This window comes from Carcharodon carcharias, chromosome 10 (genome assembly GCF_017639515.1).
Source record: "Carcharodon carcharias isolate sCarCar2 chromosome 10, sCarCar2.pri, whole genome shotgun sequence".
NCBI classification, from domain to species: Eukaryota; Metazoa; Chordata; class Chondrichthyes; order Lamniformes; family Lamnidae; genus Carcharodon; species Carcharodon carcharias.
Genome location: NC_054476.1, coordinates 50271439 through 50284029, shown reverse-complemented (window position 1 = coordinate 50284029; position 12591 = coordinate 50271439). Strand labels below are relative to the sequence as shown.

Sequence of the window (12591 nt, the reverse complement as noted above, 5' to 3'; positions counted from 1 at the left end):
GGGTGAGCCCAACACATCAGTTCAAAAGATAGGGCTGAAGCATTTGCAACAATCTGCAGCCATAAGTGCCAAGTGGATGATCCATCTTGACCTCCACTGGAGGTCCCCAACATCACAGAGGACAGTCTTCAGCTAATTTGATTCACTCCATGTGATATCGAGAAATGACTGAAGGCACTGGATACTGCAAAGGCTATGGGCCCTGACAATATCTGGGCAATTGTACTGAAGTCTTGTGCTCCAGAGCTTGCTGCACCCCTATCCAAGCTGTTCCAGTACAGCTACAACACTGGCGTCTACCCGGCAATCTGGAAAATTGACTAGGCATGTCCTGTACACAAAAAGCGGGACAGTTCCAACCTGGCCAATTGCCGCCCCATCAGTCTACTCTCTATCATTAGTAAAGTGATGGAAGGGGTCATCAACAGCAATATCAAGCTGCACTTGCTTAGCAATAACCTGCTGAGTGACACTCAATTTGGGTTCCACCAGAGCCACTCAGCCGCTGGCCTCACTCCAGCCTTGGTTCAAACGTGGACAAAAGAGCTGAACTCCTAAGGTGAGGTGGGAGTGACTGTCCTTGCCACCCAGGCCATATTTGACAGAGTGTGGCATCAAGGAGCCCTGGCAAAACTCAAGCCATTGGGAATCAGGGGAAAGCTCTCTGCTGTTTGGAGTCATACCTGGAACAAAGGAAGCTGGTTGTGGTTGTTGGAGGTCAATCATCTCAGAGTTCCAGGACATCACTGCAGGAGTCCCTCAGGATAGTGGCTCAGGCCCAACCATCTTCAGCTGCTTCAATGACCTTTCTCTCACCATAAGGTCAGAAGTGGGGATGTTCACTGATGATTTCATTATGTTCATCACCATTTGTGACTCTTCAGATAGTGAAACAGTCCGTGTCCGAATGAACCAAGACCTGGACAATATCCAGGTTTGGGCTGACAAGTGGCAAGTAACATTTGCGCCACGCAATGACCATCTCCAACGAGAGAATCTAACTGTCGCCCCTTGACATTCAATGGCATTGCCATCACTGAATCCCCCCACTATCAACATCCTGGGGGTTAGCATTGACCAGGAACTGAACTGGACTAGCCATATCAATACTGTGGCTACAAGAGCAGGTCAGAGGCTAGGAACCCTGTGGTGAGTCACTTGCCTCCTGACTCCCCAAAGCCTGTCTGTCGATCATCTACAAGGCACAAGTCAGGAGTGTGATGGAATACTCTCCACTGGATGAGTGCAGCTCCAACAACACTCAAGAAGCTTGACACCAGGACAAGTTTGCTCGCAGCTGTCTGAGCTTTCATGGCAGCAAGCTGAGTTTCCACTGCAGCACCCACATCTTGGGTGAAGTTTGCTTTTGCTGACTGGTAAGTTGAGACATTGGCTATCATGTGTTGCATTATGGCTGGACCTGCAAGTACGCTAATTGAGTTGGCTAACATTTCCACACTGTAAAGATGGGCTTTGCGCTCAGCACCAAATGCTCTGCAATATTGATGCTGGACTCCTCCCTGCTCCCTGACATCTCAGTGCATCCCCGATCCTAACCACTTGCTGCGTGAAAAAGATTTTCCTCATCACAGTTTGGTCTTCTGTCAGTCACTTTAATCGGTGACCTCTGGTTCTCAACTCTTCCACCGATGGGAATAGTTTGTCTCTCCTCTCTGGATGCTTAATGATTTTGAACACATCAAATATCCCCAAGGAGAACAAACCTAGCTTCTCTAATCTGTCCACATAACTGAGGTCCCTCATCCCTGGAAACAATCTTGTAAATCTTTTCTGATCCTCTCTAAAGGGCACACATCTTTCCTTGAAGTGCATTGCCCAGAATTGGGCACAATACTCCAGTTGAGACTGCACCCTTGTCTTCTAAAGGTTCATCATAACATCTTTGCTTTTGCACTTTATACTCCATTTTATAAAGCCCATGATTCCATAATGCCTTTTAACCCCTTTCTTAACCTGCCCTGTCACCTCCAATGATTTGTATACATGTACCTGACAGGTAAATCCCATTTCTCCTCCTGTACATGACCAAGGCATCCATCGCCCAGTCAGAGAACCTTGGAACACAGTCTCTCTGATGTGCCATGACTCTCTCTTCTTCCCTGTGCAGACTGTTTCACAACCAGCTCCAACACCTGTTCTAGCCAGGATGTGCCTCTTTTGTAAGTGGTGCAGGTTGACTTTAAGTTTTGTTAGCCTCACGCGAACTTGGTCCCCTGCTGAAGCAGGCAGTTACAACATCATATTTAATGCTTGCTGCACTCAGTACTCATGCAAATTAGCAGGCAACGCAAATTTGGGTGCAGATTGATTGCACATCATGATCCTCGCACCCGTTTTTCACGGGCTATTGAATTTTTCCCCCTTGATTTTCAGTGCAACTGTTGGATGTTTGAGTTTCATACAGTCCTCCAGATAAGTTCATCTAATGTTGTGTTTATATCACTGAACTGTTCCTTAAAATACTCCCATAATAATCTTGGCCCCTGGTGTTTTGGAAACTGTCTTGTTTATATTGGGAAGGTTGCACACTACTGGCAGCAAGTTAGGAAGTTTGAAAATCATGAATCTCAACTTTCAACTGCAACTGCTGCAAGTTCTCTGCTTCTTGTTCAAACCATTTGTGTAAAAATTACATTGCTGGCCTGAGGAATGAGAGGGACAGAAATACCTTTTTGTTTAAAAATAAAACAGAGAATGCTGGAAATGCTCAGCATCATCAGGTACCATCTGCGGAGAGAGAAACATGGTTAATATTTAGGTTGATGACTTTCAAAATTTGAAAGAGCCTTTTCCAGTTCTGAAGAAAGATCATTGACCTGAAACATTAATTCTGATTCTTTCTCCACAAATGGTACCTGACCTACTGAGTATTTTGATATTTTTCTGTTTCTATTTCAGATTTCCAGCACTTGCAATGTTTTGCATTTGTATTACAGACGTAAAATATGCAATTTAATCCACATACTGGTATTTTTCACTCTCTTAAAACATTATTAAACAAACATGTAATGTTTTACATATTGGCTTATGAAACTTATCAAATGATCTTTGGATGTTTTGGAAGAACAAAGTTGTGTCCTAACTGTTTTCATTTTTTTTACTTTAGTTTTGTCAACCTGGTGGCTGGCAACTATCCACTGAACGAAAGCAGCCGACGTATTTTGTGGTGGTTTTGACAGACATTGACTCAGATCGCCACTACTGTGCATGTCTAACTTTTTATGAAGCGGAAATTAATTTACAAGTAAGTACATACAGAGAATTTCTTATTTACTTTATTTTACTTCATAGTGGCCTCTAGACAGCTGAAGGTACAGCCACCAGTACTGGTGTGGAAAGGGAGGGGTTGCATGAGAGGAAAGTCTGAGGACTGGAGAGCTCCAAGGGCAGGTATAGAGTTGGGAGGATTGCAGAGATAGGAAGGGGCAAGGCCACAAAGGGATCTTAACACCAGGATAAGAATTTTAAATTTGAGGCATTGAGGTGCTGGGAGCAAATTTAACTCAGAAGCAGGACTTGGTGCAGGATAGGAAAGAGGCAGCAGAATTTCAAGTGAATTGAAGTTTGCGGATGGGAGGCTGGCCAGGAAGTAATTGAAACAGTTGAGTCTGACCAGAGGGGACAAACGTGCAAATGAGTTTCAATGGTATACGGTCTGAAGTAGGGTTGGAAATTATATAATGGAGGTGGAAGACAATGGATGGAGACAATATGCAGTTGGAAGTTGATTCTGGGTTCAAATGGGACAGACGGGTGTCTTATTACAGTTGTAAATGATTTTGTTCAACCAGAATCGCTAGCCAGGATACAGTTATAGGGCTTATAAAAGTGGTAGTTAGTTTCACGTGACATGCAGCACTCTTTTTTCTTGGGAACCCATTAGTCTCTCTCATCCTTGCATCTTTTTTAATGAGTGTCTGAATTTTGGTATGATTAGAATTGAATGATCATGTTTTCTGCTGCCTTCTAATTCTCTGCTGTCTTATCTGGTTGCCTCTGCCAGGTCCTTCACTTGAATAATTGCTTTAAAAATCCTGAATGAGCCAGCCATCTATTATACACACCTAACAGGTTATCTCAGTCTTTCAAAATATTCAACTCTTGAGTGCTGCTCCCTGAGTCTGTTGCTGAAATCTCCAATCATTCTCAGCTTTTGGAAGTCCTTTATCAGCAGTTTCCATTTCTTCATTGCCGTACTCACGTGCTACATGGGAATTGGGTAGATGAATGTCAGTGGTTATACAAATGAGCTGACTGTGTTGAAGTCAGTGTTGAAGGAAATCCTTACCTCTGGGGTAAAACACTGGCACAAAAAGATCTGTTGAATTATAAGGCCTTTTATTGCATAATATGTTGTCGGCACTGGCTCATTTTGATGTATTTTTGTATTTCCTTTCAAAACTTAGACAAGTCCTCAGTGGACTGGCAATCTATAAGCTATTGTAATGTGGATCATTCTGATTTGAAGGTTTTTACTGTAGCAATAGAGCGCTTAGATCATAGTACACTTTACATTTGCCTTACTTTTTAAGCATAATTCCATGAACAGAATTTTCATATACTAAAATATTTATGGTGGCAATGCAAATAGCCCTGTAAACCTCTTTGACTCACTACTAGCTGCCAGGTTGTCTTGGACAAATAAAATGTATTTACACTGAATTTGATAAGTAATGTCCTCATTGTCTTTTATAAAATAACCATGCCTGCTACAATGGGAATGATGCACTTCAAGTCGAGAATATTGCAGTACACTTCCAAGAGGCTTGCTTTGCCACCACGGTTGTTACCTTTACATACAATTAGTTGCCAACTGTCATAGATTTTTAATTAGTCATGTTAATAAAGCCCCAAGAACATTACTATGGTTCATTTGTGCATGAAGCATTTTTGGCAGCTGACTTAATACTTAATTAAAATGCATCAAAACAAGTTCAAGATAAAGCTAGGTTAAATTATCATTCCTGAATATTTCTTCAGATGGTGTTTGTAAACACTATATGTTAGCAAAGGCCTTTGTTTGCAAATCTAAGTCTGAGGTTAAGGCCTTTAGTTTGTTACCTCCATCCTAAATTTATAAAAGGCAATTTGGATTATAATATCACAGTGTTTTTATCAGCAGACTGATTTTCCTTTTGCACAGTTATCCCTGAAGTTTGACATCCTGGTAACCTTTATAGATAGCTCCCATTTCCTTCTCTTTCTGGACAATCAGTCTTGTAGACATCAGTTGCTAAACATATAAAGTTCAAGGTTCTTCTGGTCAGACACCACAATTATGAATTTATTAAGATAAAGTACATACATTGAATTCCATTCTAATGACCAAATAATATGGCAAGCTCTATTGTTTTCCTTATATTGCATGAAAAAACAGAACATTTTGCATAAACAACAGTCGTAAAGATTACAGCATGAAGGAATGTTGTCAGAAATGTGACTTAGTAAAAAATTAATATACAAATTGTTTAACCAGTACAAGTAAACTTGGAAATAAAGTGCCTTCTTGACCTTTTAGTTATAGCCATCGTTACATGATGTGGAGCCAGTGAGATGGAACACATGTCGTATGTTACCCACACTGGCAGTTGGAGCTTAAACTTCTAAACTCAGAACAGACTTCAAATGGAGCGCCATTTATTTACAAATTGCATAACACTGGTTGTTTAGCAAAAACAATGTTTTTTTCCATTAGACTACTTAACTGGAAATATTAAATAAGACATCTCCAGTCTACATTTTGTTATGAGTATTTTGAAAAATCAATATTCATGAATCATTGAATAGCTACAGCACAGAAGGAGGCCTTTCAGCCTACCATGTCCATGCTGGATCTCTGCAAGAGAAACTCAGTTAGTCACACTCCCCTGCCATTTCCCTGTAGTCCCGTAAATGTTTCCTCTTAAGGTAATTATCCAATTCTCTTTTGAAAGCCACGATTAAATTTGCCTCCACCATGCCGTCAGGTGGTGTAGTCCAGATCCTAATCACTAGATGCTTAAAAAGGTTTTTCCTCATGTCACATTGATGGTTATTTTGCCATTCATCTTAAATAGAGTTGAGAACCAGAGGACACCAGTCACCAATGGGAACAGTTTCTCTCTATCTACACTCCAGATCCCTCATAATTTTGAACACTTTTATTAAATTTCCTCTCAACTTTCTCTTTTCTAAGTATCCCCCGCTTCTCCAATTTATACTCATAACTGAAGCCCTTTGCCCCGGAGCTATTCTTGTCAATCTTGTTTGCATCCTCTCTAATGTCTTCACATCCTTGCTACAACGTGGTGCCCAGAATTGGACACAATATTCTAGTTGAGGTTGAACCAGTGTTTTATATAGGTTTAACACAGCCTCCTTGCTTTTGTACACCTTGCCTCTATTTGTAAAACCCAAGATCCTATATATTATGTTAACCACTTCCTCAACCTGCCCTGCCACCTTCTATGATTTGTGCACATATATCCTCAGCTCCTTCTGCTATTGCAACCCCTTTAGAATTGTGTCCTTTATTTTATATTGTCACACTTCATTCTTCCTACTAAAATGTATAATTTCATAATTCTTTGCATTAAATTTCATGTCACATACTCACCTATTCCACCACCCTGTCTATGTCCTCTTGAAGTCGGTATCACTATCCTCGCTACAGTTCACAATGTTTCCAAGCTTTGTTTCATCTGCAAATTTTGAAATTGTGCCTTATACACACAAAAAAGGCAGTAGTCCTAACTCAAATCCCTGAGCAATCTCATTATGTACCATCTTCCAATCTGAAGGCCAGCCAACTGTTCACCATTGCTTTGTTTCGTGTCACTCAGCCAACTTCATATCCATGTTGCCACTATCCCTTTTATTTCAGTGGCTTCAACTTTGCTGGCATGCCTTTTAAATGAAAGTCTATAGTACTCATATCAACCATCCCCGTTAACTCATTGGAAATCTCAAATTAGTGTCCTTAATAAATACATACCGGCTTTCCTTAATTAATTCACATTTGTCCAAGTGGCTGTTAATTTTGCCCAGAATTACTGTTTCTAAAAGCTTTCCCATCATCAAGATTATACTGACTGGCTTGTAGCTGCTGGGCTTATACTCATATCCATTTTTGAACAAAGATGCAACATTTCCAATTCTCCAGTCCTTTGGAACAACCCCTGTGTCTCAGGCAGATTGCAAGATTATGACCAGCGCCTCTGCAATATCCATCCTTTCTTTCCTAAGTATCCTTGGATGCATCTCATCTGATCCCTGGTGACTTACCAATTTTAACAGGGCATAGATAGGTTAGCAGAATTGGCAGATAGAATTTAATACGGAGAAGTGTGAAGTGATGCATTTTAGCAGGAGGAATAGGAACAGGCAATATAGACTTAATGACACAGTTCTAAATGGTGTGCCGGTACAGAAGGACCTGAGGTTCATGTGCAGATATCTTTAAAAGGTGGCAGGACATATTGAGAAAGTAACTAGCAAAGCATGTAATATCTTGAAAGCCTCATTGAATAGAGTTATTGAGTATAAAGGCAGGGATGTTATGCCGAAACTTTATAAAACTCTGGTTAAGCCTTAATTGGAATATTGTGTCCAGTTCTGGTCAACATAGTATTTGGGGGTCCTTGAGAGGGTGCAGAGGAGATTTACCAGAATAGTTCCGGAGATCAGGGATTTTAGCTTTTAGGTTAAGTTGGAGTAGCTGCGGTTGTTTCCTTGGAGCGAAGGAGATTGAAGGAAGATTTGATAAAGGTGTACAAACTTATGACAGGTATGGTAAGGTAAATAAAGAAAAGTTGTTCCCATTTGCTGTTGATACAAGGACTAGGGGGCCACAGGTTTTGGACACGAGGTGGAAGAAAGATGTAAGGAAGAACTTTTTTATGCAGCAAGTGGTAATGACCTGGAACTTGCTGCCCACAAGGGTGGTGGAAGCAGAGACGATGAATGATTTGAAAAGGAAATTGGATGGGCATTTGAGGAAAGAAAAGCCCTGCAGGGCTATGGGGATATGGTGGGGGAAGGGGACTGATTGGATTACCCTACAGAGAACCGACATGGATGCAAATGTACTGAATGGCTTCTTTCTGTTCCATAATGACTTTATGACCCATCACAAACTGGTTGTTTGATTTTTTTATGGGCAAATTGACTCCCATATTTGCCTACAAAACAACAGTGACTAAATATATTGCAAAATAATTCATTTGCTGTGCAGTGCGTTGGGTTTTTTTTTCTTTTCTCTCACTCTTTGTTCCCTTTTTTCCCCCCTTCTCCTCACTCCAGTTTTCTTTCTCTGTTGCTCTTTTTTGCTGATTCTGTCCCACTCTCTTCTCCCCCTTTCTCCTTTACCCATTTCTTTCTCTCTCCACACACACTCTCCACCCAAATCTTTTTTGAAATTTTTTGCTTCTGTTTACCCTGTTCTTTGATGCTATCTTTGGTGCAACCCCACATTGAACAGTTCTAAAAATAGAAAAAATCCTATCTTAATTGGCCTGTGACACCAAATTGTCCAGTTTTTTGCCATCTCCTGTTCACTATTGTTAAGCTAGTTTTAAATCCACATGGCTCATGCAGTAATTCCACGAACATTAATAATTTTCAACAAATGTAATTGCATTTATAATGCACTTTATCACAAATTCACTTGCGAATTTTTTAATCAATATTCTTTGTTGAGTAAATTACTACCACCTTCTCAAGGGCAGTTAGTGATGGCAAAAAATGCTGGCTTTGCCAGCAATACTCAGATGCCATGAACAAACAAAGGAAAACTGGATAACTTTAGTTTGCTAGCTGGCTTCTTAAAGGACATAAGTATATATTTGAATCATGTCTCCTTCATTCACCTTTATATAGGCCTTTAAACCTTTCAATTACTTGAGCTTAGTTATCTTTCACTTAATTATGTTTAACTTTTTGCTGCTGTTATTGCTTTTTGCTCATCTCTATCTTTAATAATGGCTTAGAACTACAGAGGTTTACAGCATAGTGCCAACCATTTGGCCCATCGTGTCTCTGACTGCTTGATCAATTCAGAATTAATCCTACATCTCTACTTTTTGCATGGCTCTGCCCATCCTTTCCTTCAAAGGTTATCCATGTTTCCTTTGAAACATAAAATCGTCTACTATTCTTTGCCACAAAGTAACCCATGCCCCTAATATATCTACTTAAAGAAATTTCCCCTAATCTGTCTGTTCACGTCTAATGATGCGCATTTGTAGGATAGATTTTCCATCGGGATGTGGTGGGAGGAAAACCCGACAGGTATTGTTTTCAGGGTGAGTGATATATAATTTTACTTGACCAAGAGGTGCTGAAAAACAGTCAATGTTGAGTGTCTGGTGGATTAGTTTGTGTTATTTAAAAAAGCATTAAAGCCACAATGTTTTTAAATATTATAAAGTGGAACTCATTGAAGTATTGTTAAACGTATGATGATATTTGGAATAATGTGATTTCACCCTATGTTTGTCCCAGCAAAAGCCATAAAATCATAAGTCATACATTTCTGAAGAAGTCATATTCCACTTGAAATGTTAATTCTGTTTCTCTCTCCACAGATGCTGCCAGTCCTGTTAAGTATTTCCAGCACTTCCTATTTTTATTTCATAAGTCATGATTTTATTCAAAATAATATGGTGGACCAGCAGATGGCAGCATATTTGTCATTATTTCTTTATTCTTTCAATATTTGTAAGTTTTATCGTGTATCTTAGGAACAACCTCAAAACATGGATGAATAATATATCCTCAAACTATCGGTAGTTCAAACATAAATTTTCAGTTGCAAAACCAGTGCATATGGGAATGGAATGTTAGAAAAATTTAATATTCTTTGCCATATTAGTATCCTTTGCTATATTAATTCTATTTGACTGCTTGAAGTGTTTCTCCAATGTACATTTTTTGGGTATTTTTGTTTTTGGTCATGTATGGAGAGTTTCAGAACTACTTAGTTTCTATCTTGACAACAAAGGAGCTTGCCTTTTTGTTTATAGAATATTTTTCAATAGTGGATACAATGACAAGTTTCTGATTTGGTCAAAAAATTGCAACCCTGACTTTGAAGGCAACGTAAAACAAGAAATAAATGTTACTCTATACAAAAGAAGAGTTGAAAGAGAAATGGGAGGTGAGAAAAAAATTATAGAAGGATCATATGAAGCAAACAATGAATAATATAGTGAGAAAGTACTTGCTCTTCTGAGAATTCTACTTGTGGCACAATCACTTCCTTTTTAGAAGAAGTTCCTAATGTTATTGGGTTTGAAAAGTTTTGCAATCAGAAAGAGAAATCATATTTTCTAATTGAGACAGGACACATTTTCATCATTTAAAGGATCATTCACCCCAAATGAGCCAAATCTGTCATTACTGGGCTTGTAGACCAGAGAATGACAGTTCAAATCCCACTGCGGCAGTTTGAGACTGAATTCAGTTAAAACCTGGAAACATAAAGCTAGTGTCAGGGACCATGAAGCTGTCAGAATATCATAAAAACCCAACATGGTTGATTAATGCCCTTTTGGTAAAGAAACCTATTTCCCCTTAGCCAATCTGGCCGACATGTGACTCCAGTTCCACACAAATATAGTTGCCTTTTAACCACTTGAAGACATAGCAAGCCATTCAGTTGTACCAAACACTACACGAATCATGCAGTCTGCAGCAGTTCAGGAAGAAGGCCTAACATAATCTTCTCATGGCAATTAGGCAACTAATACATATTGGCCTTGCCAGTGCCACCCATCTTGGAGAATTGGAGCCCAGAACCACAGGTTGTACAGCCCTACCTGTGTCACTATTGCTCTCAACTTTTATGCTTCTGATTCATTCCAGACTGCATCAGGTGACATAAGCAATTTAAGCGAGTTTGCTATGCATGATTCCATCAGCTGTACTCTTTACTAACTACAGGATTTTATTAACTTCTTCTCATGGAGACTGCCAAACAAGTGGAAGGACTGTGGCACTTGCCTGGAATACAAGATTTCCTTAGATGCTGGGATCACAGACTGGACCCATGCAACACTACGTACTTTCTATGAACAAACAGCAATAGACAATACAACAATAGACAAGACTTCCATTTCTTGAATGTGCAGCTTGTGTGATCAAAGGTGGAGGATTATGCTCGTCTGTGTGCTATTTCCTGGTGGTAGTCATGATGCTTTCACTCTGCTTGTCTCTTCCATCCAGGCCATTGGCTATCAGGCTAGCTACTTGGAGGGGAGGCGGAGGTTGCTGGGGGGGGGGAGGAGGATATATCCTTGCTAACTGGCTCCTGACTTTTGTGAGGAACTCAAACAGTGCTGAGATGCATTACAGTTGGAGCCAGACAAGAGCTCAGATGAAGCAGAAAGTTGAGATTTTAAAACAAAGGTTCTGTTGTCTGGACATCCTTCAGTAAAGTCTCAAGCGAGTCTCAAGATGTGTTGTCATATGTTGCATACAATGCAGAATTACCATGCAAAGGGACAAGTCTTGGAGCTGACAAGAAGACGAACTGGAGAAGGAACAGGAAGATCAAGAAACAGAGGATCCAGATGGAAGAACGAAGTGCAACAGTGCTGTTAGTTGTTAGAGCTCTTAGGCAGCAAATTGATGAGAGGTTCATTTGAAGAATCCCTCCATCCCTCAGTGCACCAAACAGTCCCTCCTACCATTTGAATACCTACAAACAGTACATATTCATGGTTGTTGCACATGCATTACGAGGAATTTAAGACCATCAACAATCCAAAAGATAAATTTACAATAACAACATGCCTCTTCACTTTTCTTTTGAGAATTGCAGAAGAGCGATGGGAAGTTTGGGAGAGAACAGTTCCAAGGGTTGATTCTAAAAGTGATGCAGGGCTAAGCAGAGAGTAATGAGAGGGATGCATTAAGTTTCTTATATTACCCCATGTCAGATTATGAAGCTTTGTGTTGTGGTCAAACTCTAGTTCTTGCATTGACCAATTCTGGTGTCAGTAAACTTGCCTTGGAGACCCTCTTGCTAATATTAATCAAATGTGATGCAACCATCAATATGTCTTTTCTCCCTCACGCATGGACCTTTTCTTGGTCTGGCCACCTTAATATAGTACTGATGGATGCTTGTTTTTGGTGATGCCATCTTTTGGATGGGAAGTTAAGCTGACACCTACCTGCCTGTTCAGTTGGACATTTAAAAAATATAGAGCAGCGAGTTCTACTGATATCATTTTCTTTTATTAACACTCCTAGATCAATCAGCATTTCAGTGCAATTTCTGGTATCTTGACTTACCTCATTCATTTACATGGCAATAATTAATGTACTTCAAAATGTATTAACATAAAGTACTTTGAACATTTCTGAGGGAGGTTTTGAGGTGAAATGTAAATGTAGATCAGTGTTTATTAATTAGTTGGTCAACTATAATCAAAAGAAAAATATTCAAATTTATCTAAATGCATCAGGATAGACAAAATTGTGTTAACAACATACTATTGTGGCAAGCCTACATGATTTATCTTGTTTCACAGCTTTAATATTTTGATAAAACGTGAAGAAAGTTTGACCTTTTTGACTTTAAATTTG

The 12591-nt window shown here is 39.7% G+C and overlaps 1 protein-coding gene across 1 annotated transcript in view; it reads left to right on the top strand.

Annotated features, from left to right (window-relative positions):
• sbf2 (SET binding factor 2) overlaps positions 1-12591 on the top strand; it is a 665078-nt gene that overhangs the window by 237147 nt on the left and 415340 nt on the right. The window contains exon 3 of the mRNA XM_041196757.1: positions 3128-3265. Coding sequence (XP_041052691.1) covers positions 3128-3265 — 138 coding nt within the window. The remainder of the gene's footprint in view (positions 1-3127; positions 3266-12591) is intronic.